At 33.7% G+C, this 25,542-nt stretch overlaps 1 protein-coding gene across 1 annotated transcript in view; it reads left to right on the forward strand.

The window, feature by feature from the left end:
- Window positions 1-25,542, forward strand: part of MICU1 (mitochondrial calcium uptake 1) — a 193,618-nt gene that overhangs the window by 80,977 nt on the left and 87,099 nt on the right. Inside the window, exon 6 of the mRNA XM_010984183.3 lies at window positions 12,308-12,422. Within this exon, the coding sequence (XP_010982485.1) occupies window positions 12,308-12,422 (115 nt within the window). The remainder of the gene's footprint in view (window positions 1-12,307; window positions 12,423-25,542) is intronic.

Consider the following 25,542-nt stretch of genomic DNA (forward strand, 5'->3'; position numbering starts at 1 on the left):
GTCCCCATTAACAATTTCAGAAATTGCAAACAGTACAGATACCTGGTGTATTTTTGTTCATTTGATACAATACAACATATATAGGTTCGTGGCATGGGTTCTGGACTCAGTCCATCACCTGTCCTGCCACTTTATAGCACTGTCACCTTGGGCTTCTTAATTGACTTCTCTAACACTCAGTTTTCTCATCTGTAAAGTGCAGATAGTAGTATCATCTGCCTTGTAGAATTGCAGTGAGATAATGCAAGTGCTTAGCACAATGCCTAGCAAAGAATATGCAAACTGTAATTTTTAAATTCTTGATATATTTTTAACTGTCAGTGGTAGTGAAGAGATACCTATAAATGTTTGATTTTAAAGTGATTTAAAAATTCTTCATCTAAAGGGTTTCCTGGAAGATAATAGTTACTAGAACAGTGTAAATCAAGGGTATGAATGGCAATCCTCAGAATGAAACTCTTTTATTTTTGTTCTTTTGATCCATTTTCTCTTGTAATAACTTTTTCCAAATGTGAGAAAGTGAAATACTATACTGACTTATTTTTCAAAATTTGCATGTGAGGTTATTTTTCCATGAAGTGACAGAAAAGTGTTTTCTAACCCGTGTGACTGAAACCAAGACTGCTGCAGAGCCCAGGACAGTTCTTTTCAGCACTGATTGATTTGAGTGGCCATCTTTCAAAATTAAATTCTTAGATTTAGGTAGCAGATAATCAGTAATGGCAAAACATAGATTCTCCTACCTGCTTTGAAGCAAGTGTGCAGGGATAATGTGGTAGAAAATAATAGAGTTGATGATTTTCCCCTTTTAGGATTTTAATAACACCTCATCAGATAGTGAGGATCAAAATAAATCATTTCAATAAAGTTGTGTAACTTCATTGAAATTAATGCTATCTATTCTAGCAGACTTTTGAATTTTTATCATTGCCTTAATCAAATCTTCTACCACTTTTTTTTAAAGCATCTTCATTTATATCCATATTCTCTATAGCCACCTAGTTAATGAAATAGGAAAACATTTGTATTGTAGGTATTTGGAGTTGTTCTCAGAGCTAAAGTGGTTAGAATTGGGACTGAAAAGAGAATGGCTTTCTGGCAGAGTGAAATTTCCAGGATCTTAAGCATTCACCTTCCACAGTTTGTTGCACAGTAATTTGTGTCTGTTGCCTCAAATGCAGTAGTAATAACTTTAAAAAGGTTGCAAACACTGAATCAGGAGAAAAAATCATAAATTACTCTAAATTAGAAACACCTCAATTTAATTTTTATTTAACATCTCCCCAAACTACCTTTCTGCAAGTTCGGGTGTGGGATGAGAGGAAAAGAGTAACACGTATTTTAACTGTGCAACATTTCCTGTTTGACTGAGAATAGTGATTGTTTAAGATTGATATCTTACACAAGGCTTTGGCATCTATGCACCAACTAAACAATAAAGTGTGAGCATTAATTGCATGGGAAAATTGCTGAATTTTTCTCTTAACACCGTTCCTCCCTGCCCTGACCCCAACCTTAGGTAGAAATACTATTTATCATTTGGAAATGATGTCCTGAAATTGCATCTTCTGAAAGAAGTATATTATTATCAGTAATTTGGTTTTGAAGTGCAACCTCAGTTATTTCTTGAGGGATTTAGATAGGCTTTGAAATGTATTTCACAAATATGGAGAAATGTTAATATTAAAACAATCCAATTAGTTCAGTCTCAAAGGATGACATCTTAATTAAAATAGTCAAGCTGTGTTCTTTATCAGATTTTCTATATGCCAGAGATGTTTTGAGATTATAGATGATGTCTTAGTATCTATTTTGCCAGCATAGTCCATAGACTTCTATTTGATAGAAAAAGTTTATTTCAAGCTGTAGGACTTGAAAAGTAGATCTTAACTAGAATGAATAATGAGGTTAAACTTTTAGATTTAACTTTTGTCTTTGGCTTTATCCAGTTGAGTCCTAAAAGAAAATTATTGGCCCTATTTTTATCAACCTTTTCAACAGCATTCACTGTTTAAGCACAGTGACTATTAACAAGTTTGAATCTTGCCTGGAAACCCCAGCCCCAGGGCTCCTGATGGTAAATGTAACTTTAGCCAGATGTTTTATCAGTTTTTGTGATTAGTCAGAAACCAGAATGTGTATGCTTTAGCACAAAGACATCCTGGTAAAACAATTGAGGTTTTAGAGTGAGAAGTGTAGCAATTACACGTCTGTAGGGTATGATTTGCTATAAGTTTACTCTTAAGTCTTTCTGCTTATCTTAAAAATAGAAAGATTCAGGATATGGTATAGTTGAGATCAATACTGGAACGCTTAGGGGGTTATTAATTTTTTTGTCTCTGCTTGAGGTCAGTAATTTGAATGTTTTAAAATATAAGATCTAAGACTAGATCGTGTAGATGAATGGTAAAACAGTTAAATTTCATTTAAGTCAGTGAGCATACTGCTTTGAAGTATTTTGCATAATGTTAGTATACTGCTCTGTAAGGTATCTGCAAATACAATTTCTTTTTAAAATACCCAATTCGGTTTAATTTTCAGCATATACACTGAAGTAACTGCTAAAATCTTACTTCAGGAACTTTAATATGAAGTAAGTTTCTTTTAGACCCTTACTATAATTTTTTTTACTGAACATGTACTACTTAATCTCACATTATATGGCCTTTCAAAGGAATTGGAATGTATTCTGTTTGTTTTGACTTTTATGTACAGAGATTTCTTCCTTTAGTTCATCTTATTATGTTTATTATTTATATTAAATTTATTACTGATATTGAATTAAATTCAAATCATTATGATAGTTTTCCTGTTAAAAATACATATTAATATAAATGTTCATTAGTAACAAAAAATAAAAATAACCACCTCTGAGACAGAGAAAATGAACATTATTAATAATCTGTTAAGTAAGATTATGTTTTCCTTTGACTGTGCATCCCTGTCACCCCTGAAATGTCTAAGTGGTATTTTCTTAGGACAAAAATGACTTAAAATTTGGTCAAAGATGAAACATTATCCAAAAGTTTAAGTGAAGGAGTAATTTACTTGACATTCTCAACTTGTGAAATTAAACATGGATAAAGTTTTTGGATTAAGAAGTAATAACCAAAAACCTTTCTTCCACTTCCTTCTTTGAATCACGATTTTCCATTTTCAGCATACCTTGGTGCTTTAAAAATGTATTATCAAATTAAATCTCTGTCTTTTCACAAATTCTCTTATGTGCCATGGATGTTTGATTTGAAGATACCATATATGGTAGAATCGGGCCTTTGATTTTAAAAAGCCAGCTAAGAAACATCCATATAACACAAAATAGTCTAAAAATTGATTTTCCAATAACTCCCATTTTCCAAATTTTGACATATTTATTTGATTCTCCTCCTAGCCATAAATAATTTGAGGGATAAGGTTTGATAGTTTTGTGACAATTTTGGTGTTTGTGATTAATATATGTCATGAATTTTATTAAGAATCATCTGGAGTTTTGGATACTCGAAAACCCACTTACAAATTCTCAGAGTTAATAAATAGTTATGTAATCCTAAATGTACCTGAACTACTCTTTGACAAGTGGGTGCCTCAGAAAATATAATAAAGTAATTTCTCTCCGTCTCTCCTTCTGCCCCCACCCCACCTCCAGAAGCATGGAAGAACAGTACAGACCTTTACCAAAGAATTAGGAGATTATGTTGCACAGAGCACATCACAAAGCATGGCTAATTTTAAAATCCTCTTTAAGCATCTTTCTCATTTTTAAGGAGCTACTGCAAAACACGTTCTCTGTTCTTTCTCTCAAACATATGCATGCACACATATGCTCACACGCTTTCTCTTTCCTCTGTTTTCCTGACTTTCTATTCCTGTCTGGTCACATCTCCTTCCCCTTTTTGGTTCACCTTTCTATGGTCCTTCTTCCTTCTAAATTTTTTCTTCAAGATGTCTTTTTCAACTTTTTCTTATATAGAGCAATGTGGCCTTGCTTTGGCCTCCCCTGCTCCCCATCACTCTGCTCAGTATAGCAGAGGTCTCATACATAGCCCCACGAACAGAGGTATTTTCTCCTTTAGAGGACTAAGGGTTGCAAACATGGACGTATCCTATATAATACAGTAGAAGAGGGATGCCTTCCTGGAGAAAATCACACTAACTAAATTAGCATTGTAAAGTGTCATTATAAAATTGCCCTTTGGAGATATGTTCTGATAGTAATTCTCAATCAATATACAATTGAAGGTCTGTTCAATGACATCTCTATTATTTCAGCAGACTTTATAATCACCGTAGTGGTGGAGGTAGCTGGACTTTAACCATGACCCCAAATGCATCTCATGCAGAGTCTCTCAAACTGCCTTTTTAACCATTCATATAATTCCATGTTTATTTATACTTTAAAAAACAATTATATACTTTGCTGGTAATCAAAAAACCTTCAAAAGAAAATGGGCTTCTAAAGTCAGAAACTATCAAAGAAGAGTAGGTGCACACTTACATGGTAAATTGATTTTTAACAAAGGTGCCAAAATAATTAAATGGGGAAAGGAAGGTGTTGTCAACAAATGGTTTAAAAACAACTACATATCCATATTTTAAAAAATAAACCTTACCCCTTACTTCCCTATACACAGAGTTCATTTGAAACTGGTCATAGACCTAAATATAAAGTCTGTAAGTCTTCTAAAAAACATAAGAATATTTTTATGGACTGGAGATAGGCAAAAATTTATTAGATGGCATATAGAAAGCAATAACCATAAAGGAGAAAATTGATAAATCGAATTCATAAATGTTAAAAACTTCTGATTATTGGAATAAAATAGATATAAGCCACAGACTAATGGAATATACTTTTAATACATATGTTTTACTATGTTACCTGTTGCTTAGTAACAAATAAATACAAAGATTAGTGGCTTAAGACAGTAATTATCATTTCTTGTCTCTCATGCTGTCTGTGATTAAGGAATTTGGGAGCAGTCTGACTGGGTGGTTTTGGCTCAGGTTTTTTCATTAAATTGCAGTCAGATGTTGGGTAGGGCCTTAATCAGCTACCTTGACCAAAGATGGAAGATTGATTTCTGATGTGGCTCACTCAAATGGCTGGTAAGATAGAAATGACTAGGGGGGAGGGGAGATGGCTCAGATCATCTCCCTATAGGCTCTCCACAAGCCTTTTTGAATGCTGTGTTCAAATGGCAACTGGCGTCCCTCCAACAGAGCAAGGTGCCTTTAATGCCATATTATGCCTTAGCCTCAGAAGTCGCATTATCGCTTTAGATGTGTTCTATTAGTCATACAGACCAACCTTGATTCAATATGGAAAAGACTAGGTCTATATAAGAACAGAAATACCAGGAGGCAGGAAATACTGGGGTCATCTTGGAGTCTAGCTACTGCACTGAGAGTCTCACATCCATAACATATGATGAACAGTAATAAAAAGACTAACAACCCACTTAAAAATGGACAAAAGACTTGAACAGTACTCCCCCCAAAAAGATATATTAATTGCCAACAAACAAAATGCTCAGCAACATTGATCATCAGGGAAATGCACAATTAAACCACAATGAGATACCACTAAAATGGCTAAAATTAAAGAGACTGGCAACATAAATGTTGACAGTGATGTGGAACAACTAGAACTCTTGTCAAATGATGGTGCAAGTAAAAAAGGTACAACTTTGAGAAAAGTGAAATAGCCAAAAGCTGAAAAGTACCTAAGTGTTTCATCAATAAAGCAATGAATAAATTGTGGTATTACTTGTATGCATTATTATTATATGCACAATGTCATCATACACAAAATAAACTGTATTACATTATATTTCCTATTATTGGTGAGTAATGTACTACTCTGCAGTAAAAATGAACTACTGATAAATATAGTATGGATGAATCCAGCATTATGCTGAGCTAAAGCAGCTGGACACTAAAGAGTATATACACTGGTGATAATATCTATAGGGAGTTCTAAAACAAGCCAAACTAATCTAAGGTGTAAAATATGATGGGAATTAGCTGTGGAGAGGCATAAAGGAAACATCAGGGGTAGTGGAAATGTTCTATATCTTAATAAGGATGTGGGTTACTCAGATATATGGTTATAAAACTCATTGAATTGTACATTGGATTTCTACATTTCACTATAAGTAGATTTTACTTAAAACTGTAACAAAAATTGACCTCTAGATGATATGTTTGTGTTTTGCAGAGATGATCGGTAATTGTGAAACTGCTTTCTGTGTATTCTAAGCTTAATCAAATGAGTAAATATATTGAGGATAATTAGAACTAGATTTCTTCCTGTTGGAGAAGGGAATAACAAGCATGTAAGGGGCAAGATTAAATTGTACTCTGTGATATTAGAATGGAATTAGAGGTATAAATATGAATTCATAGTTTATAATAGATAGATATGAATGTAATCTTGAGGAAACATCAGCCTAATTCAGATTGAGGGATATTTTACAATACAAGTCACCTGTCCTTTTCAAATTTTTCAAGGTCAAAAAGTACAAAGAGACTAAAAATGACAGAATAGGTAACTCCAAATCTGTATTGCTCTACTAAGACAATAATTAAGCTGGTAAAAACTGTCAGTCAGCTTTTTTAGATCTCTGGACTCTAACTAATCAAAAACTTTAAACAACCAGGAAAAATACTTAAAGAAGCTGCTGAAATTTGGTAAGAGAATGTTGTGGTGTTTGAAAATACCTGATGACCATCCCTCACTCCCCAGCACAGTGGCAGCCATAAAGATTGCACTCCCTGTTTCTGTACAGCTTGCTGGTACCAGAGGGAGCAGTGCAGACCTTGTTATTAGAGAATGTGAATATGGGCCTTGATCTGTGGTCACTGAAAAATCATCTTGGGGTTTGTCTCTGTTTTGCCTACTTTGGAGCTTTCTTAGAGCAAGAGTGGTCTCCCAGGTGGCATCTGTTAGGAGCATAAAGCCTTATACATGCCACAGCAGCTTGAGACAAGCAGGAGACAAACCAAAAAGCTTGAGAAGCAAGAGGCAGCAGCAGGAGATATGAGAGAGAACAAAATCTTTGAAATGCTTCACCATATCCTAGGGAGTCTGGAAGGTCATGTGTATGCCCCAGGCTGAATGAATACTTAAAAGAAACCTCAGTAGACCCTGATCTTTCACCTCTGGCTGATACTTAGCTTCCGTGCAAGCAGGAAACGTAGGCAAAGGCAGAAATGTAAGCAGTGGCTAAACATTGAGGGAATGCCTAACACAGAGCCAAATCTACAAGGGTCTAGAGAGTTAGATTTTTTTTCACCCTTTGGCTCCTGGAATTTAAGTAAATCTTTGTCAAAACACTACTGATCACTAAGCTAATGAAACAGAGACTAGAATGACCATGCTTGACAAAGCATACAGTATTTACAAAAAGAATTTGGAAGAGTCACTAAAGAAATGGCTACAACCCACCCTGGCAGCAGCAATGAACCCTGAAGAGGTGGGAGAATTCAATTTCCAGAATTACCACATTGTAATATGTGGTAGTTTTCAACAACAAATTATGCTTATAAAGAAACAAGTATGGCCCAGGAAAAAAAGAAATAGGAACTATCCTTGAGAAAGCTCAGATATTACACTTACTACAAACAGACTTTAATAAATTGACTGTTCAAAGTATGCTCAAAGAGCTACAGGAAATTGCAGGCAATGAACTTAAAGGAAACAAAGAAGATGATATATGAACTAGTAGAGAATAGCAGTAACAAGACAGAAATTGTTTAAAAGTTACCAAATAGAAATTCTAGAGCTGCAAAGTTCTCATAGCTGAAAGGAAAATTTCACTAAAGGTATTCAAGAACAGATTTGAGCAAACTGGACAAAGGATCAGGGAATTTAAAGATAGGCCAACTAATATTAACCAGTCTGAGAAGCAGAGAGAAAAATTAGTGAGAGGGAAAGGTATAGCTCAATGGTAGTATGAGCACTTAGCATGCGTGAGGTCCTGGGTTCAAGTCCCAGAATCTCCATTAAAATAAATCTAATTACCTCCCTCCAGAAAAATTAAATTTCAAAAAATAGTGAAGAGAAATGAACCAAGTTTAAGAGACATTTGTGACATCAAGTATACCAATATAGAATAATAGGAATTCCAAAGGCAAGGAGAGAGAAGGGGACAGAAAGAATGTTTGAAGAAATAATGGCTGTAAACTTCCAAATTTAATGAAATACATGAATCTACACATCCCAGAAGCTAAACAAACTCCCAATAGGATAAACTCAAGCCAACTCACACTGAGACCCATAATCAAACTGTCAGAAGTTCAAGACAATGAATCTTCAAAGCATTAAGAGGGAAGCTAGTTGTTAAATATGAAGCATATGCAATAAGATTAACAATTAATCTCTCATCAGAAACCATGAAGGCCAGAAGGCAGGGGGATGATATATTTAAAGTGCTGAAAGAAAAAAAAACTGTCAATCAAGAATTCCATACCTGCAAAATTATCCTTTAGAAATGAAGGATATATTAATCTATTCCCAGATAAACAAAAGTTGAGGGGGTTTATTGCTAACAGACCTACCCTACAAAAAATGCTAAAGAGAGTCCTTAAGGCTGGAATGAAAGGACACTAGACAGTAATTAGAAGCTATATTAAAAAATAACACCAGTAAAGGTAACAACATGGGTAAATATAAAAGCCAGTATCATTTTATTTTTGCTTTTTAACTCGTCTTTCCCTCTATGATTTAAAAGACAAATGCATAAAACAGTAAGTATAAATCTGTTAATGGGCACACTGTATAAAAATGTAGTTTGTAGACCCAGAATTGCCAAAGCAATACTGAAGAAAAAGAATGAAGCTGGAGGAATAACTCCTCCAGACTTCAGACAATACGACAGAGCTACAGTAATCAAAGCCCCATGGTATTAGTACAAAAACCGACATATGGATTGTTGGAACAGAATAGAGAGCCCAGAAATAAACTCACACACCTACAGTCAATTAATCTTTGACAAAGGAGGCAAGAATATACAATGGAGAAAAGACAGTCTTTTCAGCAAATGGTGTCGGGAAAGCTGGACAGCCACATGTAAATCAGTGAAGTTAGAACACTCCCTCACACTATACACAAAAATAATAACTCAGAATGGCACAAAGACTTAATTATAAGTCAAAACACTATAAACCTTCCAGAAGAAAACATAATCTGACATAAAATCTTAACAATGTTCTCCTAGGGCAGTCTACCCAGGCAATAGAAATAAAAGCAGAAATAAACAAATGGGACCTAATTGAACTTAGAAGCTTTTGCACAGCAAAGGAAATATAAACAAAACCAAAAGACAACCTATGGAATGGGAGAAAATATTTGCAAGTGATGCAACTGACAAGAGCTTAATTTCCAGAATATACAAACAGCTCATACAACCTAATGACAAAAAAAAAAAAAAAAAAAAAAAAAAAAAAAAACCCAATCCAAAAATGGTCAGAAGACCTAAACAAGTATTTCTTCAATGAAGACATTCAGATAGCCAATGGGTACATGAAAAAAAATGCTCAGTATCACTAATTATCAGAGAAATGCAAATCAAAACTACAATGAGGTATCACCTCACACTAGTCAGAATGGCCATCATTAACAAGTCCACAAATGATAAATACTGGAGAGGCGGTGGAGAAAAGAGAACCCTCCTACACTGCTGGTGGGAATGTAGTTTGGTGTAGCCGTAATGGAAAACAGTATGGAGATTACTTAAAAAACTAAAAATAGACTTAACATGTGATCCAGCAATCCCACTCCTGGACATATTTCCAGAGGAAGCTCTAATTCAAAAAGATACAGCCACCCCAATGTTCACAGCAGCATTATTTAAAATAGCCAAGACATGGAAGCAACCTAAATGTCCATCGACAGATGGCTGGATAAAGCAGCTATGGTATATTTATACAATGGAATGCTACTCACCCATAAAAAAGAATAAAATAATGCCATTTGCAGCAACATGGATGAACCTGGAGAATGTCATTCTAAGTGTAGTAAGCCAGAAAGAGAAAAGAAAATGCTATATGACTGTACACCAGAAATTGATACAACATTGTAAACTGAACATACTTCAATTTTAAAAAGTATTTGAAAAATATATGTATCTATATAAAATGACAAATAGGATAATAGGTAAACTGTTGGTGAATCTGAGTGAAGAGTATATGAGAGCTCTTCATATGGATCTTTCCACTTTTCTGAGTTAGAAACTATATCAGAATTTAAAGTTACCAACAAAATTAGATTTGTCTTTTTATGTTCTGAGTAGCAGCATAGTCCAGATGATTGTTAGAAAAGTAATGTTAGATATGCTTTTTCAACCTAACTACCTCATTTCAGTCTTTCCTCAGACTTTTGTCTGATTCTTAACTTCTGGATCTTGATATATTATTTATTTTATTTTTTTTTTTTTTTTGCTCATAGCAGCTACTCCTTAAGATTGTTATGTAATTAATATGGAGTACTCAGCTTCTGTATACATTTATTCTGGCTAATAATGGTATACCTTTGGTAGCCTATTCTCATGTTGTGTATTTTTCTTACATGCTTTACTTTTGCAATATCTTGGATAATGTAAAAAAAATTTTCTTTCTTTTATTTTGAGAAATTAAAACATTAACTTTCCAGTGAACAGTTTTGCTGCTCTAGTTTTCATCCAGTAGCCTTTTTTGTCTGAAACTTGTGTTTAATCTCTTGGTGAAAATCAAATGTGATATGAAATCTAACCTTAATTGAACATATTGGACTGTGTGCTTATTTTTGCTTTTGGCTCAAAGAAGTAATCTCTAAATGCTCTCATGCCGGACCAGGCTTTCTGCCCACCACAGATGAGTCAGAGAAGCCCTTTCCTAAGTAGAAACTGCCATCAAAACTTTGTACTTTAAAATCAAAACTTTGCACTTAAAAAAAAACCAAGCTCATACTGCTTTGCTGGCATTCAGCTGTGAATTTTTGCCTGTCCATAGTTACTGGTTCATATCACAAGCAGATATCCAGTAGAGGCTATTTCAAATGGGTTTACTGTGAAAAGGTCATTATGATTCATTTGGCACTTGTGTCTTCAATTGGTTAACCAGTTCTCTTTCCTTTGTGATGTATGATGGGATCTTCACTAGACAGAGGTAACCTATTGGATAGTTGTGTACCTGGATGCTGGTATGATGGTGCTTGTTGGTTTAGTTTTCATGATACTCCTCCTAAGGTTCTGTTTGCAGTGCTGCTTCTTATTTGTGCTTGCATGACATTATTACTTTGATTGCGCTTTGTTGGTTTGGGTTTTTAAGACCTATTTCTTTTTTTTTTTTTTGGTACCCAGAATAATTCTTTAAATATCTTTGGTTGGCCCAGAACTTATGGAAATGAGTTTCAAGTCTTAACTCTTTGGTGGATCCTTTTCAGTTTTTGAAAGTATCTTTAATGTCACCATTAAGTTTATGGTTTGGTAGGCAGTCAGAAAGCAGGGTAGGTTTGCTTGAACACCCAAGAAGAGGTCACTTGCCAGACAGACCATTACTGAACCTGAGAATTAACTCTTTTTGTGAAATTCATAGATTAAAGAAAATAAACGCATACTTAAAATAAAGGCTAGCTTTTAGGAGAGTTTCTTCAAATACCTGAAATTTAGGAGCCTCCACCAAGGTAACAGTAAATATAACAGAATTAAATCATGCATAAAGTTTGGTGTGTATGTCTAATTTGCCATTATACTTCAGAGATGCTGTTTGTTCTGCTGTCATACATTCTAAAACTAAGATTCTTCAGGGTTATAAGGTAAAAATTAAAACTACTACTTCAGGAATTAGTTTTCTGAGCATTCATGTGGGCATTACAATAGTTGCTTACCTCTTCACTTGTAATCACTAGTTGTATAGTTTTTCTTGGGCAGTTAGGACTGATTTAATTTTAGCTTTTCATTTGTTTGGTTTTTTTTTTCTCCTACCTTAGATATCTCTATAGCAAAAGGTGGATTGTTGTTAAAACTAAGAAACAAAACCAGCTCTGAAGTGGGCCTGTGTATGTTAAATGGCAAAAGTTCATAAAATTGAAATTATTTTCTAATGTTGACATTAATCCATTGTTATATATTTTATAATCTTATAATCTTATAATTTTAATCACCTTAAAAACTGTAAAGGATCCATTAATTTGGAATGGCCATCAGAGAAATGCTTATGATAAATAGCATTAAATTGTCAGATAAATGGTAATTCATCTCTAGCTATTTATATTCTCATTCTTTTATATCTTCTTTTTATCTTTTGGCTGGACCCATACATTCAATAGAAAATTGCCCAAGAACGAGAAAAATTTGCTGATGAAGGCAGTATATTTTACACCCTTGGTGAATGTGGACTCATATCCTTTTCAGACTACATTTTTCTTACAACTGTTCTTTCTAGTAAGTATAAACTTTTCTTTTTATTCATTCATAGGAAGCATACAGGACTATAAAAAGAGTTAAGTTGACTAGAAGGGGAAGCAAGACATGTTCATAGAGTTAATGAATCATAAGTTATATAAAATTTCATTTGTTTTGAGTTCTCTGTAACTTGTCTATAGAACGACCTGAGAAAGTGGAAGAAAAAGTATCCAGGTAAAGTTAAAAAAAAAAAAAAAAAGCAACTGTGAGGTTACATCTACCTTTAACTGTTTGAAGCTCAAGATGAATTATATATTGCCTTCTTCTGTAGCTTCATTACTGCTTATACTTCCTCAATAAAACACATAATTGATCTAGCATTTTCTTTACTAAAGAAGAAAATTGTCTCAGTTGTTCTAATTGTGTTTAATGTTCTTTTTTGAATCTTGAAAGATTACTTCTTAAGACACAGAACTCAAATTTGATTCATTTAGAGCACTGGTTAATTTCTGATTTTTTTAAGTTAAATAGTTTTGTTGATTAGTACGCTTCTGTGACTGTTCTTAAGATTACCCTTAATGTGACTGTTTTTTAATCATTCAGGGGGAAAGAAACTGTATGTCTCTAGCTCTCTGTGTACATTCTTATTAAGATCTACCTAAATTGATTTAAAGAGATCTGATTTGTTATGTGAAAGAAGTGATTCTCAGCTTTTTTCCATGGGGGACACATCAAACAAAAATAACTGTCTTTTCCTTCCCTTCTCCAAGTTAGGCATGTATAAAGATTAAAATATAAGACAGTTTCCAGTAACTAACATACACGATTCGACCGCTTTCACTCTTCTTCCCTCTGACTGACAGAAAAATAAAGAGATACAGACTAATATGCCTTACTGTAGCTATCTTTGGGGTACCAAAGTATGTGAATAAATTTATGATGGACCACTACCCTAGCAATGAAGACACACATTGACCTGTTATGAAGATCCAAAATAGTAAGCTAAAAACATTTATGGTCTTAAATTGTGTATTATGAGTTATTATTTTGGTAGGGCATGGGGTGTTCAAAACAGACTTCAGTTCAAATCCTGGTCCCAGCACTTTTTACCTGTGATTAGAGGCAAGTTAGTGAATTTAAATGATTTATTTGAGAATTATGAGATCATGAACATAAAATACCGAATTCAGTGCCTAGTATTTAGTAGGTATGCAGTCTGTCTGGGTTTTTATTCTTGATATCCTGTCACAACATATTATTTCATACCTGATGTTTTTAAATTTATAAATCTTGATTTATAAATCTTGTCATAAAAAGGAAACAGCAGAATTGGTGGGAGCATGATGTGGCAGAATGAATACTGCATTAAATGAAGAGACCAACTGGGAGAACTGCATTGATATACAGTATGTACTAGGGAAGTAGCCCTAGTAAATGTTCACTGAGCTGAAATGAGATTTTTAACTTGCATCAGCTGCTTAGTCCTGTTACCTTCATATCTTGGTCAGTGTCAGCAGAACCACTGAACAGAACCTTCAGAATACCTGATACATTGTGTAGCTCCCTAAATTCAGTCACTTAAAAGCAGGTTTAAAAAGAAGTCTCATTGACTCATGAGTTCTGGAAACCCCTCCAAGTTGCTCTACTGGTCTGGGCTCCTTTACTTCTTGGTGCTCAGCTCTTGGCTTGAACATAGTGAGTGATTTATGAAAAATGCTTATTAATGTTATCATGTCATATACTTTCTATATTTGTCAGGAATGAGAGAATGTAATAAGGATATGATTTTAGGATTTTCTCTTTATCACTGATTTTAAGCATTTTGATTATTATGTGTCTTGAGTATTTCTCAACCTTAGCACTGTTGATGTTTTGGGCAGGATAATTCATTGTGGTGAGGGCTCTTTTGTGCATTATAGAGTGTTTAACGGCCTTCCTGGCCTCTACGCATTAGATGCCAGTTAGCACATGCTCTCCCCTCTCCTAATTGTGACAACCAAAAATGTCTTCAGAAATTGTTGTCCCCGGAGCAGTAGGAATGGGGAGGAATCATCCCTGGTTGAGAGCTACTAATGCAGTTTTTGGCAGGGATTTGGGGGGTTTTTTGTGTTTGTTTTTTGAGTTTTGGGGGGTTTTGTATTTGGGTTTTTTTGGAGGGTGGGTTTTTTGGCATTATTATGTGCCTTGATGTACTGTTCTTCATGTTTCTTGTCTTGGGGTTCTTTGAATTTTTGGATCAGTGAGTTTGCATTTTTTATCAAATTTGGAAAAATTTCAGCTGCTATTTCATCAAGTACTTTGCTTCCTCATCCTCTTCTTTGAGGACTCCAATTACATATCTGTTTTCCTCATGTCAACCCTATAATGTTTGTAGTTTTTTATCCTCATTGAGGCATACAAAGGATTAAAGAACTTGCCTCAAGTCCAACAGTAAGTAGATGATTCAGGGTTTAAACCCAGGCCACCTCAGCATCTGGGCTCCTGTCACTTGCTTTACCGCTGTGGTCACATTTTCAGTGGTGATAAGACATAACTTCCTGTGGCGCCTCTTCTTTCTCTAAGGCTGGACTGTGAAAGGCTAGTCATAAACTCTGCTGTAGTAAGGGGCAGTTCAAACACCCATGCAGTCTGAACTTTGTATCACTGCATTGTTTCCTTTATCTAAAAAGCCATGGGGGAAAATAGGCCACAGAAATTACACTGAGATCAGCTCTTCCCCACAGCCAAGTTGCTGCTGCTACTATGATAGGAAATGAGGTGCTTAGTAAATCAGCTTCCTTGTAGGTAAAAAGGAATCATCACATCTAGATACACTAAATGATTCCCAAGTCATCTTGCAAGAGGGAATGCAATTCTTTAAACACCAAAAGCTTTGCCAGGAAGTGGCTTGGGAGTAGGGGAAGTGCACTGGTGTATTCATTCATCTGTTACTTTGGTGGGTAACATGGACCATCCTTGAGATTTTTAGTGGAAAACCAGTGAGAGAGTGCGAACAGCATAACTCAGATAATTCAAGACTGTCATATTTCTGATTAGCTGAGGTTTTTTCAAAATTAATAGACTCATTGGTATTCAAGAAATTGCCATCATTTTGAAGAATGTAAACACTGCTCAAATGAATTGACATTTGGAACCTCAAAATACTTTAGAAATTCTGCTATGTTGTCTAAAATAAAATTTGACAACTACATGTAGTAAATCATCTGTTTTATTTCTTGATTTATGATTGCCTTTCCTAAAAATAAAATTAAGAAAGCTGCTTTTCTAAAAAAACATGCTACACAATATAATTACCCCATTAAATAGAGTTAATTCTTCTTATTCAAACTTTTTAAAAGTTTGATTTTTTTAGCTAAGTAAGAATTTCTTGGACACACACCCAGAGTAACAACCACCCATTTGGCAGAAATATCTCGTGCTTATAATAAGAGTGGCATAAATTTCTTACTCTTGTCTGTATATACTGAAGATAATGGGCGCCTTCTTTGGCTCACGTAAAATTTTAAATGCCTTTTATCCTGTCATACACACACACTTAAACATACACATTTCCTAAACCCCCTTTTTTGCTTTATTTTTTCTCCTTGGCACTTACCACTATTTAACATTCTATATAATTGATTTCTTTTCTTTTTAAAAAAGAAGGTGAACAATATTATAATTCAACATCTTTGTACACTACAAAGTGACCATCATCTCAAGTCTATTTACATTCATCACCATACAATTGATCCCCTTAACTCATTTCGTCCACTCCCCAACCCTCTTTCCCTCTGGTAACTACTAATCTGTATGTTGTGTCTACAAGTTTGTTTATTTGTTTTTTATTTTATTTTTTTATTTGTTGTTTTTTTTTTTTTTTAGATTCCATGTAAGAGTGAAATCATGCAGTATTTGTCTTTCTCCATCTAACTTACTTTGCTTAGCATAATACCCTCAAGGTCCATCCAGGTTGTCACCGCTGACAAGATTTCATTCTTTTTTATGGTTAAGTAATGTTCCATCATATACTTATTATATATTATATATATATTTATACCACATCATCTTTATCCATTCATCCATCAATGGACGCTTAAGTTGTTTCCATGTCATGGCTATTGTAAATAATGCTGATGTGAACATAGGAATGCATATATCTTTGCAAACCATTTTTCTGGTGTTCTATGAATAAATACCCAGAAGTGGATAATTGATTTATTTTGCTAATTGTCCATCTTCCTACCTAGAATGTAACTGCATGATAGTGATCATAGGTTTGTAATGATACTTACTACAAATTTGTAGTGATATTCACTACAAACATATCTACTGTACATAAAGCATTGTGGCAAAGTAACAAAGCAGGAATATAACTTTTTTAATTGTTTCCAAAAGGAAGTTTGTGAAACAAAAGACTTGGCTTTGCTATTTATACGCTAAATTGAGAATAATTCTTATAGCTGTTGATGTCCTCGGTCTGCAGCCAGTACCAGTGAAGCAAGGGAAACATGTTGTTAAATTAATCTACTTCCAAACAAGCTGTCTTATAACTATAAGAAATATAATTGTGTATACTTTCTAATAATTAGAAGATTTCTTATAATTCAGAAGTCACATATTTGTATCCCCCTCTTATTCCTAATTCATAAATTCTGTTGGTTTATACCTTATTTCTCTGATTGAGTTTGATGGATTAACTTAAAGATTTTTCAACATGAGCCATAGCATCTGTATTAAGTAGAATATTAATTATTTATTAAATAACTACTCATTAATAAAATAAATTCTGATTTATTCTAGGCAAGATAAGGAGACTGTTAATAGTTACTATTATTAAATAATTTCCAAAGAGCCTCTGTTCCTTAAAGTAGGTTAGTAGGAATGGAATGAGGATACAGAATCATAGCTTATTAATGGCTTATTTCTCTGCACTAACCAACTACAACATTAGCTGATGGTCTTAAATCTTATAATAAAAGTCAGAGACTTTTCTCCCTATCCAGGTGTAGTGAAAGGTCATCAAGAATTTATCTAGAATGCTATATATTATTTATTGATTTGGATTATTCAGTAACTAGTGCTAAGATTCACTAGGTTATGATAATATAACTCAGAATCTGGATCTCGTCTGTTGACAATTATGAAATACTTTTTTTGTTCTTCATCTTCATATATTTTCTAATTAAAGTTATTAACCCTGTGGGCTAATAACATAAAAACAATTCTAGTTAGCTTGAGGAGGCAATAATAAAATAACTTAAAAGTTGATTATTAAGCATACTTACTATTTGCTATTAATCTTTGAAAAGCCACCAGAAAAATCAAAAGCAAAAAATGCTATGACATGTTCAGTACCTAGGAACAGACCTAATGAAAATCATGCATAAGTCATTGTGTTCTGATTTTGATGACCTCTTTAGATTCAAGCAATCAGTGGAGAAATTTAATTAAGTGGGTTTGCACTGTTTGCAGAATTTGATTTACTGACAATTCAACTACATTCTCATTGTGATGCATGTTTATCACAAATATACAAACCTTTTGAGAAATTACAACAGTATACAAGTGAAAGTTTGTAATATTTTATTTCTCTTGCCATATTGAAGTCAAGAGCAGGTCACAAAGTGTACATGACTTGAAGATAATGGTGCTGATCAGTGCCATTCTGACTAATGAAAATGTTATAGAAGTTATAGATGAAAATAAGGTTTTCAGGTTGAGTGACCTGTTGAAAAATATGGGCAGGGCAACATGCTGAGATCTTTCAACAGATTTAAGGCAGTTACAAATCTTTTTTATTGGGACATTGGAGTTGGAGAAGTTATAGAGAAAATTTGGTTTAGCTATTACCTGCGTAATTCTTATGTCTAGGATTATCTGCCCCTGCTTAATTGACATGATGAAGGGGAAGACAAAGCAGATGAAAGCTTATAAAAATGCTTAGAACTTCAGAAATATTAATTTGCAAACTGTAAGACCAAAAGTATCTCACTGTGTTGTTTACCAGTAGCTTCTTTCTCTAGCATAACCTGTTCTTATGGTTAATTCATTGATTTTATAATGATGCAGCTTCTGTCAAAACAATAAAATAATATATTTAAATGTATCAGATATTTATGATGTTAAATTCATTTTGAGCCAGAGGTATCTGAAAATACTATGTCATTTCAGTAGCCCCCGCTGTTACTGAAAGTTGAAGCATTTAAATCTTTGTATCAACAACCACACAAGAATTTTAGTTCAAAAGAGCAAGAAATAAGTAGTGTTTGTGTTTAACTCTCTCAAATCTGCTTGTGACTATACGAGAAGATTAAAATATTTTGTCTGCAAAAGGAGTTTATCCTTTGGTATCAGTTGCTTGAGATTTGTTCTGAAGGTTCACAAGGCCAAGGGGAGAACGAAGACTAAAGAAGCAAATTGTGGTTTACAACAAAAATAAGACCTAAAGGTATTTTGACTGTATCTTAAGGAAGATTTTATAATTTTGCACCCATGAGGGAATCAGTTCTTATTAGCCTTTTCATACTTGTGTTTTATTTGAATTGATCCATTTTCATTTTTTGAAAATTCTAATATTGTAAGAATTTTCATAAAATTCTAATATTGATTTAAAATCTTAATGGAAATCTGGTTGAAAACACATGATTTCTAGAGCTCAACCCTTTCAATGTGAATAGTCAAGATGGAGCTATCATGAATGTTTTCTGTATGCTCTATACTAATGCTGCCGCTAAAATTATTATGTCTGCATACACTTTGTCCTCTCTTTAATGGCTTATGTTGGCCTATAAGGCTTTCTGTTACTTTTCCATGGAGTCAGTTCTCTGTGATATGTGAGATTCAGATAGGAACTCTAGAAGAGAGAAGAGGAAGAGATCTGCCCTTGGTTTTCTGTCTCTGCTCCTTAGACTCTCAGAAAGGCTTTCTTCTTTCTTAGGTCTCATTTATCAATGGGAGGAAATTCATGACACAAGAAAAGTAAACTCCAAAATAGGCTAAATTCTCTGTCTTCTAGATGAATGGATAAAGAAGATGTGGTACATATATACAATGAAATATTATTCAACCACAAAAAAGAATGGAATAATATCACTTGCAGCAATATGCGTGGACCTAGACATTATCATATTAGGTGAAGTAAATCAGACAGAGAAAGACAAATATCATATGATATCACTTATATGTGGAATCTAAAAAAAGAAGATACAAATTCTATCTTTAAACCAAAATCAGACTCACAGACATAGAAAACAAACTATGGTTACCAAAGTGGGAAGGGAAGGGGAGGGATAAATTAGGAGTTTGGGATTAATAGATACACGTTACTATATATAAAGTAGATAAACAACAAGGGCCTACTGTATAGCATAGGGAACTATATTCAATTTCTTATAACAACATATAATGGGAAAAAATCTGAAAAGAAAAAATATATATGTATGTATATATATAACTGAATTGCTTTGCTGTACACCTGAAACTAACATTGTAAATCAACTACACTTCAATAAAAAATCAAATTAAAAAAAAGAAATAAAATAAAATAAATTCCCTGCCTTCTAGAAAGTACCATAACCTATAATATTACTTCTTTTTCTCTCTTCAACTCTTCAAATCAAAACTCCCTTTCTCCTAGCATATCTCAGCTAGGGTTTACTTGTTTTAAACAAACATCAGATTTTTTTTAAATTTTACATTGAATTGTGAATGAGTTATGATGCCTCATAACAGCTCAAGAGATATTTGTTAGTTCAAAAGAATCTCTTAATTGATGAAGGTTTAGACAGTGAATATGTTATCACTAAATAATATCTTGAAACAGGAACTATGTCATATGGCTGTATACCATAGTACCTAACATTGTATCCTACTAATAGAAGTCATTCCAGAACTGTTTGAGTGAAAGGATATTTGGGATGTGGCTTCTCTGGGTCTTTTCTAGGTAGAAAAGTGGCCCAGGCACCCATCCATCTCCATACCCTTGATTACAGTGTCACTTGGACCTCAGTTTACCTTTCTGCCAGAGTCTTCCCTTCACTTCCCTAGAACGGATTATAGAAACTTGCCCTCTTATAATTCACCTAACTTCTGTCCTGTCCTCCTCAACTTCTACCCCGTCTTGTTTTTCTTCTGTTGATAGTTAAGATGGCTCTGTAGGAATTCAGCCCTCAGTAACTGATGTTGTTTGAAAATTTTTGCTGTAGTCTGTGAGTCTCACTTTTTCACATTGTTTGCATCTTTAAAGCTGGACTGGAATCATATGTATCTATCCATCTATATGTCTGACTTTTCCCTAAAACTCACAACTTAATAGTGTTTGGTTGTGCTTAGGCTTTATAATGTGTTGCCTACCTGTTCCTGTAATTTAGTTTAGAAAATGCTTATTTGTTGTGCTGGAGAATTTGAGGGTGCAAAAGGGAAATCAAGGCAAGAAATTGTGGTTGTCATGGAATGGTTTGCCTAATCAGTATCCTTTCTGGAGAAGATATCCAACTCAGTATCTGGCATATAGCAAGTACTTCATGTATATTTGTTTTCTAAGTAAACACCTAAGATTTTTTCTGAATAGTTATTTTAGTATACAAACTAAAATTTTATATTGCTCCAAGTATCCTTAGTTTCCTGCCTAGTATTTAAAACTGTTTTATAATAATAGGTCTTCTCTATCTATATATACATAATGAAAGCTAGAAAATTAAATAGCAAATTTTTTCTATTTGAGTACTAAACTGAAAAACAAAATAGCTTTTGGGTGAACACCAAACCAAGTCACATGTAAAGTGGGTCCTTCAAAATGAGCATAGGTTAGGTATCAAATATCCACTCTCTTTATTAAAGTAGCTAATTGTAAGCATGTATGAATTAAGTTGTATCTTGGCAGGAGTTGTCACTTTGGCTATTATTGAGGACGTGAAGTAGAACGAAACCACACAGAATGAAATGGAAGTCAAGCAGATTTTTTTTTTTAAGGTCTCTGAAGATAGGGGTGGGAAATCTATCACACAAGCATATGTAATTTGAGCATAAAAATAGTAACGTGCCTTTGAAGAAAATATATTTCAAAAAAACAATGGGATCCTTAATACACAGGTAAAGCCCTGGCATGCCTTTTAGAATCTGCCTCCCAGGAACTCTCGGGGGATCAAAACTTTTTGACATCTCTGGCACTGAATACTTTTCCTGTAGCACAAGTGTCAAATAAGAGTGTCAAGAAAGAGGAGTTTAAATGAAAGACTGTTTCTGGCAGCTCTCTGAAGGTCATCCAGTAACTGAGGTTGAGATATAGCGCAAAGATAGGTTATGTACCATGAATTGGGAACGTTAGCTATTTCTTTTCTTCAGGTGTGAAATTTTATTTATAGGTATATAGGTATAGATAGGTATGTAGTCATCTAAATTTTATACATAAATATAAACTATTTTAGAATCCAGGCTGAAATGTATTTTCTAGAAAAAATATAAATGAAAGAAGAGTAGTGGTTAGAAGGAATGTGTCTGTATAGATAAATCCTTGCTGAAGGAATTCAGAAACATTTCACAACCTTGAAAAGTTTTAAAACTCAAATTTTTGACATGTAGAGTTTCATATTATTAGAAAACTTCCCCAGTTGACATTAAATAAATTAAGCTGAGATGCAATAAAGAATAAAGAACTCTCTTTGTAGCCATTGCAGAATCTGTATGTAATGATGGTAAGCTCATAGTAACGGCTCATGTATTTCTTTCATTGTCGTATAATTTTTAAATAAAAGCAAGACTAAATCAATATGAATTTTAAGTCTGTACTGAGAATATACGTTAAATTTCTAAGTGTTTTCCTTATGGTCAGAATCGGTCAGAGGAGAAACATGGGTCTTCTAACTAGATCCTTCTAATTAGTGCTTCTAAGAATAGCAATTTAACTCCCTTTCCCCTACCCCATATTCGTGGGGTCCTGTCTACCCTGTGGCTGACTACAGACCTGTAAATGTGTCTAGGATCTATACAAAGTGTAAGCATTGTGATTGTACCTTGCATCTTGGATAGCTTTACCCCTTGGTCTACCCTATAGTTAACTAGCTTAGACTTGGGCTTCGTCCTCAAAACTGCATGTGGTGAGTAAGTCTTTCCTAAACTAAGATCACTCGCAAAGGTACAAAGGACTCCAAGAAACTGGGACAAAGGTTAATGTTGATTACCTCTTTCGAAGGGGCAATTAGTTTTTCCTCCTCCCATTGATTGCCAAATCCATAGTGTACCCAAAGCTATTTGTGCATCAGAATTAACTATTGGAATGACACTTAAATTTAATTGACTGTGTAGTGTTGGTGAAGGATAAAACATTAACATGCCTTTTTAGAATCTTGACAGTGTTTCTCAAACACTTTCATAAGTGATTATTACCCTTTGGCCCAGCAGTTGCATTTCTACAAATTTAGGCAAGTAAAATGATCACATGTATAATAATATTGATGGTCAAAAAATAGATTGGAAAGAACTCAAATATCAAACAAATGGCTGAACAAATTGCAATAAATCTATGCAGTGAAATTTAGTACAGCACTTAATATGGTGTATGCAACGCAGAGATTTATTAGCATAGAAAATTGTTCACAGTGTATTGATGAGTCAAAACATACATATTGTATGATTCCATTTGGGGAAAAGGAAAAAAATATGTGTGTCTATATGTGTTTGTATTTTTTAAAAAACAGTCTGAATATTTGCATTTCTGATCTGTCAGCAAATCCTTTCAGCTCTACTTTGAAATAATCCAGAATCCCACCATAAAAATCATGTCATTCCTCTGCTTAAAATCCCCCAAATACTCCTGATCTCCTTTGAATTTTAATCTCTCCGAGTAAAAGCCAAAGTCTTTACAGTGGCCTATCAGGTCCCACGTGCTCTCGCACCACCATCCCTTTCAAGGAAACCACAGATATCAGTGGGCACTGGAATTCTCTACACTTTTTCTTTTTTCCTTTGCTTTTTAGCCTTTTTCCTTTTCCTTTTAGACATAGTGAAAAAAGGATAGCTACTCTATTGCTAATTAACAACAATAGTTAAGGATGTTTGGGATGATAGGCATAATTAAGCTTCTCTAAAGGTTTTAAAACTTTTTCCTTTTTTTTTTAATACTTAAGATTAATTATTTTTTGTGTTTGAAAATCTGTCTTTCATGTCTAGGTTGACTGGTACTACAGAATTCCAGAAATTCATTTTACTGGTACCTTATATGTATAAAGAAATAAAAAAAGAAAAGATGTTAGATCTTATAGTGAAAAAATATAGAGGCTTAGAGTACAGTTAAATATATTTATGTACCTAGAATACCTCCATGGGCCAAATCCTTTAGATAGCTAATCTGTTATTTTGGACCAAATTAGATACATTAACTCTATGAAATCCCTAGACAATTATATAATTAATTGTAGTCTTTCTGTCATTCATCTGTCATGGAGTTGCTTCTAAGATGGGTGAATATGAATTTATGAGAGAAAGGGTATCAGAAGCTTCATGTAAAGAAAAGCAATGATGCAAAATCTAGATTTATAAAGCAGATAAATTAAAAGAGTTGTTTTCTCCACAGAAGGAGTCACTGCATCGTTTCCTTCAGTAGTTGCTTTTCAAGTATGGGCTAAATGTAAAGTAATATTTAACTGTTTGATTCTAATGAGAAGAAATTGTCTCATAGACTTAAGAGAATAACAAATCATATGTTGGAGCTTATTGCAAAATAGTATATAATTTAACTTGTTTCAGCATCCAGCAGTGAAAATAATCAAAGCAGAGCATTGTTTTATCCTAACACCATTGCTCTCACGGATGGAGTCACCTGTCTTCTTTTATTTTTTTCTGTTTAAAATATTTATTAAATCATTTACATTCAGACTACAATACAGCTTGAAGAAAGCAGAGTGAGTTTTGAATACTTAATTGTTAGGCATTCTATTAATGACTCGATATGCTGTTAGTAGCTAGTGCTTTTTAATAGAATAAAAACAAAACAAAACAGTAGCAATGATAACTTCATGCATCTTGAACCTTTAGGCTAAAGCCTAATTCTGTCTTAGAATAGCTAGTTAAATAATTAGGGCCTTAATTATTATACCCTTTTGTTAGTTGGAGAACTGAAATTGGAGAAGTGTCACTTGTTCAAGATGTGTATACATACTACTATGGGATAGTCCTATTCTCTGTTATATAACTGAGAGCTATTTTCACTAAAATAGTAGTTTGTAAATTGGGTTGCCAAACTTAGCAAGTAAAAATACAGAACATAAATTGAAATTTAATTTCAGATAAGCAATGGATAATTTTTTTTAGTTTAAGTATATATCCTGTGCTGTATTTACAAGCCACAGTCCACAAAACATTAGGAGATCTGCAGAGTCCATTTATGGACTTCCTTGGTAGGAGGAAGGAGGGTAGGAAAGGTTCAGGGTTTCTTCATCCCTTTCCCCATTCAATCAAAAATGTTATCAGCCTTTAAATAAGATTTTCTTTAATGAATGTTCTGAATTTAAAAAAAAAAGACTATGATTTTTTTTTAATACTAGAAGGCTTCTTGCCTTCACTGTGTGATGAGGTTTGATAGGAAAGAAATAAGAGCTTCAACAGAAATGGACACATAAATTTACTGAGAATCAAATGAAACCTACATTTTATGATTTTAAAGAAATGACTTCAATTTCTGATGATTTGAAAAGAAAAAAAAACTAATTGTAACCAGAAAGAATATATTTTACAGGTTTATATGCTTGATTATAACCAGGAAGAAACATATTTTATAAATCAACTCAACTCTATTAGAATCAATCAGGAAGTGTATATATATATACACACACACACACAGATATACATGATATATAATGTTCTATGTCACATGCGTTTTATGATATATCTATAAATATTGATATAGATTCTCTGTGTATATGATATAGGATGTACCTAAATAAGAATAAAATTTATGTGACCATGTCACATTCTTTGTATAGAACTATGGCTATTCAAGTAAAGGAAAATCTACTTTCCTTTATTTGTAGCCAAAATAGAGGGTTCTAACAGAACCCTCAAAACAAAACTTAAGTTGCCTACAGTTTTAAAGATAAATCTATTTGGATTCACCTACTGCACATTAGCAGCATAAACCATACATTGTCATCTATTTATCTCTAAGCTTTGAGGAGTTTATTTT

The sequence above is a fragment of the Camelus dromedarius genome, chromosome 8 (assembly GCF_036321535.1).
Source record: "Camelus dromedarius isolate mCamDro1 chromosome 8, mCamDro1.pat, whole genome shotgun sequence".
NCBI classification, from domain to species: domain Eukaryota; kingdom Metazoa; phylum Chordata; class Mammalia; order Artiodactyla; family Camelidae; genus Camelus; species Camelus dromedarius.